This window comes from Mauremys reevesii, linkage group 21 (genome assembly GCF_016161935.1).
Source record: "Mauremys reevesii isolate NIE-2019 linkage group 21, ASM1616193v1, whole genome shotgun sequence".
Classification (NCBI taxonomy): Eukaryota; Metazoa; Chordata; order Testudines; family Geoemydidae; genus Mauremys; species Mauremys reevesii.
In genome coordinates this window covers 23,272,351-23,281,205 of record NC_052643.1, presented here as the reverse complement: position 1 = coordinate 23,281,205, position 8,855 = coordinate 23,272,351, and the positions used below count along the sequence as shown (strand labels likewise).

The 8,855-nt window shown below is 66.1% G+C and overlaps 1 protein-coding gene across 6 annotated transcripts in view; it reads left to right on the top strand.

The window, feature by feature from the left end:
- The first annotated feature begins 573 nt into the window (after positions 1-573).
- HSPG2 (heparan sulfate proteoglycan 2) overlaps positions 574-8,855 on the top strand; it is a 164,102-nt gene continuing 155,820 nt past the window's right edge. For 5 of the 6 annotated variants that reach the window (XM_039508941.1, XM_039508937.1, XM_039508940.1 and 2 more), the window contains exons 1-3: positions 574-701; positions 2,118-2,213; positions 4,325-4,399. In XM_039508941.1, coding sequence (XP_039364875.1) covers positions 677-701; positions 2,118-2,213; positions 4,325-4,399 — 196 coding nt within the window. In that variant the 5' untranslated portion in view covers positions 574-676. The remainder of the gene's footprint in view (positions 702-2,117; positions 2,214-4,324; positions 4,400-8,855) is intronic. The other variant, XM_039508939.1, reaches the window with a different exon arrangement.

Here is an 8,855-nt window from a genome sequence, read left to right as displayed (position 1 = left end):
GGGTGCTTGTCTCTTTCACCTGGTCCCTGGAGCTTCTCGGGGAGTGCCCTCCCTCCATGGCAGGCTGCTAATCCCCTACTGCACGCGGCCAAAGAGGGAGTGTGGGTCAGACACAGGGCAGAATGCAGCACAGTTGTAAATCGCAGAGCAGCCCAACAGAGGGGCACGGGCGCTATCCGGTGTCGCCTCCTGCGCTCAACGCCGGGTGGAGCAAAGCCAAGTGGCCAGGGCAGCCTTGTCTGGCCTGGGGTGTGCTTGCACCCCGGCAGCTGCACAGTGCCACCCAGCCCGTGTGGCTGCACTGAGTGCCAAGGGAGTGACTGCGTTCCTGCCAGCACTGCTTGGCCCCTGGAGCATTGTTACAGAGAGAGAGCCCTGAAGTTTCCCCTGCTCAAGGGAGCACTGGGGGCACTAGGGCAGGGTGCCGGGGGCACCCTCAAACCCTGCCTCACCCTCAAACTCCCATGCATGAGGGGTGCTCTGGGTGCTGATCCAGCCTGGGTTCTGATTTGCCAAGAGGTAGGGCTGGCCACTGACCGATGCTGTCTGGGCTTCTCTCCGGCAGGTCTCCCATGCTGCCCAGGGGCTGAACGAAGCCTCCTTCCCTGAGGACACAGAGTCTGACCCAGCGGGCACACCCTGGTGGAGTGACGCCGATCTCTCCGATGACGAAGACATGCTGGCAGATGAAGCCTCAGGAGGTAAGGGCTGCAAGGCTGCAGCGTGCCCTCCCCGGCCTGGGCTCCGAGATCTGTGCTGACAGCGCCTGCTCCTGCTGAGAGTGGGACAGGGCCAGTTCCTGTGGCCCCCACATGCACGGCTGCTCTCATGTCCCCTGTGCCCCAGCGCCCTGGGGACATGGGGCGAATGCTCCCACCCAGGCAGGGGTTTTGCAGCCCCGATGTGCTGGGGGGAAGTGCTGGGCTGCCCCGCTTCGGAGAGGGGTCAGTGGATACAGGGGCAGCCCAACCTTTCCTGAGTGCTGCCATCCGTCCTCGGCAGCCTGCAGTGCTGGGCTCCATCCTGGGAGCAGGCATCAAACTCCCCTTCAGAGCAGGCTTGTTAACCCTGTCTGCCCGACAGAGCTAGACCCTGACGCCCCTTTGGGCCAGAGAGCCCCAAATCCAGACCTTAGAGAGCCCTGGGGGTGGCTGGTGCATGAGCGCGGGCGGGTCTGTGCTTAAAACGCTGCGTTGGTGCAGGTGCAGCTGTGCCACGGGAGCCCTTTAATGAAGACGCTCTAAGCCGACCAGAGAGACCTAGTTAATCCACCTCCACGACCCAGCACTGCCTGCCCCGGCGCTTAGCTCAGTGTAACTGCGGCTGTAATACAGAGAGATTTCGCAGTGGAGAGCAGGGCTGAGTGTGTGTGGACCCTGTGTGCGAGTGTGTAACCCGCCCGCTTGCATTTCAGGATCTAGTGATGTAAGCAGGAGAGTAAACCGAGGGGTCACGTGGGCATGCATGTGCATTTGTGCTTACATGCACGGGCATGCGTGTGTGTGTGTGTGTGTGTGCAGGCGTGTACAGAGGTGAATGTGTGTGAGTGTGTGTGCAAGCGTGTACAGATGTGAATGTGTGTGAGTGTGTGTGCAGGCGTGTACAGATGTGAATGTGCAGAAATGTGTTAAAGCGTCATCTAGCGCCCCCTGCTGCCAAGTGCTGAAGGTGCTGTGTAACGGTTCTGGGGCCCTGCAGGACTCTTGTCCTTCCAGCCCCCACCCGGGTGGCCCTGGGGCTCCATGAGCCGGCAGGGTCAGACAGCAGGGACATCCCCTCCGGCCGTAGGCAGGACAGGCTCGGATGCCCCCGTGCAGGCCCCCCCAGCGGGTGGCCGAGCTCCCCGTGGGCAGGCACTTCTGAACCGGCACCATGCCCGGTGCAATAACGGTCAGTCCTGAGCGGGGGCCGTCCTGGGCCGTCCCTCACAAGAGCGGTGGGTATTCAGTGCCAGGGAGATGGCCTGGAGCCCTGCATGGGGCTTGGTCCTTTCCTCGCTGGCGTGACTGCCCAGGGCGACTGGCCCTACCCCCGCCGGCCCTCGGGAGCCGGTGCTGCCAGGAGCCCTACGCCGCGGCTGCAGCTCACGGCCCCTGTTCTGTCTGCTTCCATTCCAGATGGCAACGGCAGCGGGGAGAACGGCAGTGGGATCGCACTGCCCGACATGCTGCTGTCCACCAGCCGGACGCCGAGCGTCACACACTTGTCAATGGGTAAGGGGTGGAGCTGGTGGGTGCTAGTGGGCGGGGCTGAAACTGCAGTCAAAGAGCAGCAATAGAGCAGTCCGGCTTCCTGCTGGGGGGCACCAGTGGGCTGGCACGTCCTGGGTGTGCTCAGGCCACAGGGCTGAGATGCCCGGAGGGCAGCATGCTGTGCATCACACATAGCGCTCACTCGCCTGGCTGGGCTGGGGGAGGCAGGGCAGCTTGTAACAGGCCTGACAACGCTGCCTGTTTGCCCGGGGCCTGTAGGAGAATCTGAACTGAGCCTGGAGGGAGGTGGGGGGCAGAATGGGGCCTGCATCCACTCTGACGCCAGGGGAGTTACCCGGGTTGGGTGTGAGTGGGCATATCTCTGTGCCTTGCCTGGGGCATGGCCTCCATTCATGGGTGGCACAAGCAAGGGAGAGGAGCAGGGGGAGGCAGCGGGGGTGGGGCTGGGGTGCAAGCATGGTGACGGGGGGCAGGGTTGGCCACTGGGGTTGTGAAGGCCCTGGCTTGGTGACGGTTGGAGGCAGCATGACACCGTGTGGTGGTGGTGGCAGGAGGCAGCGTGGCACCATGTGGTGGTGATGGTATGAGGCGGGGTGGCACCGTGTGGCTGTGACGGTAGGAGGCAGTATGGCACCATGTGGCGCTGGTGGCAGAAGGCACCATGTGGCGGTGGCGTGGCACTGTGTGGCGGTGGTGGTTGGAGGCAGCCTGGCACTGTGTGGCGGTGGTGGCAGGAGGCACCATGTGCCGGTGGCGTGGCACTGTGTGGCGGTGACAGTAGGAGGCAGTGTGGCACCGTGTGGCGGTGGTGGCAGGAGGCAGCGTGGCACCGTGTGGCGGTGACGGTAGGAGGCAGCGTGGCACCATGTGGCAATGATGGTAGGAGGCAGCGTGGCACTGTGTGGCGGTGGCATGGCACCGTGTGGCGGTGGTGGCAGGAGGCAGCATGGCACCGTGTGACGGTGGTGGCAGGAGGCAGCGTGGCACCGTGTGGCGGTGACAGTAGGAGGCAGCATGGCACCGTGTGGCGGTGGTGGCAGGAGGCAGCGTGGCACCGTGTGGCAGTAATGGCAGGAGGCAGCATGGCACCGTGTGGCGGTGGTGGCAGGAGGCAGCATGGCACCGTGTGGTGGTGACAGCAGGAGGCAGCGTGGCACCGTGTGGCAGTGATGGTAGGAGGCAGCATGGCACCGTGTGGCGGTGGTGGCAGGAGGCAGCATGGCACCGTGTGGCGGTGGTGGCAGGAGGCAGCGTGGCACCGCGTGGCAGTGGTGGCAGGAGGCAGCGTGGCACCGCGTGGCAGTGATGGTAGGAGGCAGCATGGCACCGTGTGGCGGTGGTGGCAGGAGGCAGCATGGCACCGTGTGGTGGTGACGGCAGGAGGCAGCGTGGCACCGTGTGGTGGTGACGGTAGGAGGCAGCATGGCACCGTGTGGCGGTGATTGTAGGAGGCAGCGTGGCACCGTGTGGCAGTGGTGGCAGGAGGCAGTGTGGCACCGTGTGGCAGTGGTGGCAGGAGGCAGCGTGGCACCGTGTGGCGGTGGCATGGCACCGTGTGGCAGTGACGGTAGGAGGCAGCGTGGCACCATGTGGCGGTGGTGGCAGGATGTAGTGTGGCACCCTGTGGCGGTGACCGTTAGAGGCAGTGTGGCACCGTGTGGCGGTGACCATTGGAGGCAGTGTGGCACTGTGTGGCAGTGATGGCAGGAGGCAGCGTGGCACTGTGTGGCGGTGGCATGGCACCGTGTGGCGGTGGTGGCAGGAGGCAGCGTGGCACCGTGTGGCGGTGACGGTAGGAGGCAGCGTGGCACCGTGTGGCAGTGATGGTAGGAGGCAGCATGGCACTGTGTGGCGGTGGCGTGGCACCGTGTGGCGGTGACGGTAGGAGGCAGCGTGGCACCGTGTGGCGGCGATGGCCTGGCTCAGATCGTGGCTCCTCTTCTGCTTAGTAGTAGCATCGGGCCTGTCTCTTGGGTTGCTGGCTCTGGCCCTGCATGACCTCGGCTGTAGCTCTTTCTTCTCTCTCAGTAACTGCCCATCTTTCTCTCTTCTCCCCTGTCCTGTCCCTCTCCGTGCTCCATCTTCTTCCTCCTCCTGCTCCTGGGATGCAGCCCAACCGGGTGCAGCAGGGCAGCCCCATCTGGCGGGTATGACTGTGGCTGACCCGGATGATGAGGCCCCGCTCAGTAAGTGAAGGGCTTGGGGGCCCAGGCTGTGTTTGGGGGGGGGCGCAGGCTGGCTAGCTGGGGAGGGGGGTCAATGGAAAAGTTCAGCATGTTGATAAAAATGTGAATGCCAAAATATTTGAATTCAGAATTGCTGTCGCAGTGCCTCATGGGAGTTGTGGTTGGGCTCTATCAAGCTCCAATTCTCCTCTGTAGGCCAAGTCTCCTGGTCAGACTACATCTCCCATGATGCACTGTGATTTCCCCTCTTGGTGCAGAGAGACTGTGCAACATGGAAGTCCCTAGCCATGGTGCATCATGGGAGCTATAGTCCAGCTAGGGAGCTGGCCCATAGAGGAGAACGGGGACAACGAGGCATCCGAGCTACAATCCTCAGGCGGCACCACGTCGGCCTCTCCAAATTGAACTGTTGTGGGTTTGGGGGATTTTGGACAAAAAATCCGGTTCTGCAGGAAGCTGATGCTATTTGTGAAAAATTTCATTTAGTTGAAACCCTTTTTCTGTTGAGAAGCAGCTGAGATGGAACCACCCCAGCCCTGTGGTTCCTTTGCAGCTGGCATCGTGGGGCAGCAGCATCCTGCCTGCGGGAGCAGGGTCTCAGTGTGGGGCACCGGGGCCGCCCCATCAGGGACAGGCTCCCATGGCTGTTAGCAGCAGAGCCGGTTCCCTTGCTGCAGGCCTGCGTGTTTGTTACAAATAAAACAGTTTATTCCTTACCCCAGTTGGCAGATCTCTCCACTGTGGGTTGCTGGTAGGCTGGAAGCCTTCCCCAGTCCTCGAGCTACAGGAGTAGCTGCCGCTCCGGGGCTCAGCTGCTAGCCAGGCTGTAACACTTGGCCAGGCGCCTGCATGTGGAAGGTGGTGATCAGGACTCCTGGGTTCGGCTCTGGCGGGGAGCTTGGGTGTCACGTTAAGATCCAGTCTCAGCTCTGCCTGAAGTGCCCTTGTAGGACGGCCCCATTGGCTGCTGGGTAAAAGGGGAGGGCAGAGAATGTGGGGAGCAGTCAGAGCTGTCAGGCGCTCGGACGGCAGCCAGGAGAGGGGAGAGTAGAAACCATCACCGCACAGCTCAGTGCTGCAGGGGATCAGGGCACTGTGCCCCCGGCCCCCACCCGCACGGGGCTGGCCGGGATCAGGGCACTGTGGCCCCAGCCCCCACCCGCACGGGGCTGGCCGGGATCAGGGCACTGTGCCCCCAGCCCCCACCCGCACGGGGCTGGCCGGGATCTGGGCCCTGTGCCACCGGCCCCCACCTGCACGGGGCTGGCCTGGATCAGGGCACTGTGCCCCCAGCCCCCACCTGCACGGGGCTGGCCGGGATCAGGGCACTGTGCCCCCAGCCCCCACCTGCACGGGGCTGGCCGGGATCAGGGCACTGTGCCCCCAGCCCCCACCTGCACGGGGCTGGCCGGGATCAGGGCACTGTGCCCCCAGCCCCCACCTGCACGGGGCTGGCCGGGATCAGGGCACTGTGGCCCCGGCCCCCACCTGCACGGGGCTGGCCGGGATCAGGGCACTGTGGCCCCGGCCCCCACCCGCACGGGGCTGGCCGGGATCAGGGCACTGTGCCCCGGCCCCACCTGCACGGGCTGGCCGGGATCAGGGCACTGTGCCCCGGCCCCACCTGCACGGGGCTGGCCGGGATCAGGGCACTGTGCCCCCGGCCCCCACCTGCACGGGGATGGCCGGGATCAGGGCCCTGGGCCCCCGGCACCCACATGCACGGGGCTGGCCGGGATCAGGGCACGGGGCCCCCGCCCCCACCTGCACGGGGCTGGCCGGGATCAGGGCACTGTGCCCCCAGCCCCCACCTGCACGGGGCTGGCCGGGATCAGGGCACTGTGCCCCCGGCCCCCACCTGCACGGGGCTGGCCGGGATCAGGGCACTGTGCCCCCGGCCCCCACCTGCACGGGGCTGGCCGGGATCAGGGCACTGTGCCCCAGCCCCCACCTGCACGGGGCTGGCCGGATCAGGCACTGTGCCCCAGCCCCACCTGCACGGGGCTGGCCGGGATCAGGGCACTGTGCCCCCGGCCCCACCTGCACGGGCTGGCCGGGATCAGGGCACTGTGGCCCGGCCCCACCTGCACGGGGCTGGCCGGGATCAGGGCACTGTGCCCCCAGCCCCCACCTGCACGGGGCTGGCCGGGATCAGGGCACTGTGGCCCCGGCCCCCACCTGCACGGGGCTGGCCGGGATCAGGGCACTGTGGCCCCGGCCCCCACCTGCACGGGGCTGGCCGGGATCAGGGCACTGTGCCCCCGGCCCCCACCTGCACGGGGCTGGCCGGGATCAGGGCCCTGTGGCCCCAGCCCCACCTGCACGGGCTGGCCGGGATCAGGGCACTGTGCCCCGGCCCCCACCTGCACGGGCTGGCCGGGATCAGGGCACTGTGCCCCGGCCCCACCTGCACGGGCTGGCCGGGATCAGGGCACTGTGCCCCGGCCCCCACCTGCACGGGCTGGCCGGGATCAGGGCACTGTGCCCCCGGCCCCCACCTGCACGGGGCTGGCCGGGATCAGGGCACTGTGCCCCCGGCCCCCACCTGCACGGGGCTGGCCGGGATCAGGGCACTGTGCCCCCGGCCCCCACCTGCACGGGGCTGGCCGGGATCAGGGCACTGTGCCCCGGCTCCCACCTGCACGGGGCTGGCCGGGATCAGGGCACTGCGCCCCCGGCCCCCACCTGCACGGGGCTGGCCGGGATCAGGGCACTGCGCCCCCGGCCCCCACCTGCACGGGGCTGGCCGGGATCAGGGCACTGCGCCCCCGGCCCCCACCTGCACGGGGCTGGCCGGGATCAGGGCACTGTGCCCCCGGCCCCCACCTGCACGGGGCTGGCCGGGATCAGGGCACTGTGGCCCCAGACCTCATCCTGATTCTGGGACACACCCCTGTGTTTGAGCTGGGTAATACCAGGGCCCCCCTGCCCCCTGCCAGGGGCATTCGCTGGGCTCATGAGCTCAGAGATCTCCCCGGGGCAGTGAGCTTGGAGCAGTGGAGAGCCCCAGGGTCCGTGCTGAGCGTGAGCGCCTGGCTGGGTGTGTCACCCCCCCACATGCCCTGCCCCACTAGAGGAGCCTGCCACAGCTCCAGAGGTCCCAGGCACCGTGCGGTGAGGGAGGGCCCTGGAGGGAGGGGAGCGATTTCCAGGGCAGACTCTGCCTTCCATTGGGTCACTGGGAGCCAGGTCTGACCCAGCTCCTTGCAGCACAGAGCGGGCGCCGGGAGGGGCTGACTCACCGGAGCCGGACGCAGCAGCAGGAAGCCAAGGGCTCTGCAGCCTGAAGCATTTTTTCCATCTCCCTCCCCAGCCAAGTGCAAACAAAGCACAGCCGGGAACGAGGGCTCCTTACAAGGAGGGAAAGTGGCTTCTGGGGAAGCCAGGGAGCCGGCTGGGCTTCCTGCAGCAGGCCCAGGGCCCCCCAACGTGCCACTCCCCGTGCCCGGGTACGGACGCAGCTGCCGAGGCCTGGCACTGGGGGTTGTGGGCATGATTCTTTGTGCTTTGCCTGGGGCCACTGGGCATGTCTGTAGGGCAGTGTTGCTGGCGCAAGGCTTCCCACGGGCAACCTCTGCTTGCCCACTCCCATTTTACCCCCGGGTGCCCACTCCAGCTTTTGTACAGCCAGAGAGCAACACAGTCTGACGTGAAAGCCCTTGAATTCTCGCCCTTGTGCCCAGGTGCCCATGGGTAGCCAGTGGGAGGTGACAAGGGCACATACCCAGCTAGGGCAGGGCTGAAGCTGCCCTCCTGAGCCCGTGGCCCAGGCGCAGTGAGCTTCAAGGCTAGGGGCCAGGGCTGTGCCTGCTGTGAGGGACCCAGGGCAGGGTGGGTTTTACTAGAAAGCATCTGGCCCTGGCACTGCTTTCCCGGGTTCCTGGGCTGGAAAAGACATTTGGTCCCTCCCCTGGGCAGTGGACCCCGGAGGGGCACCCTGGAGCACATTGGCAGGGCAATGTGGGAGGGCAGCTCGCTCTGCCCCTGATTGTGCTGCACCCGTCCTGCGAGTGGTAGGGGGCTCCAGGCCAGAATCTCATGCTGGAGCCTGCGGAGCTGGGTAGCAGGCCCAGCTCGGTGCCTGGCCTGGCACTGGTTGGGAGGAGCGGGCCACCTCCTCACAAGGCACCCAAGTGAAATCCCCATCCCCGCAGGCCCCTAAACAGCTTCAGCATCTGGCCTTCTAGAAGCCATGCAGGCCGGAGCCAGCCACACCCTAGGCTCCCCCTGGGGCCCTGGCGCCAGCTGTGGGGTCTGGGACCCACCTACATAAGAACATCAGAACGGCCATACCGGGTCAGACCAAAGGTCCATCTAGTCCAGTATCCTGTGTACCGACAGTGGCCAATGCCAGGTGCCCCAGAGGGAGTGAACCTAACAGGCAATGATCAAGTGATCTCTCTCCTGCCATCCATCTCCATCCTCTGACGAACAGAGGCTAGGGACACCATTCCTT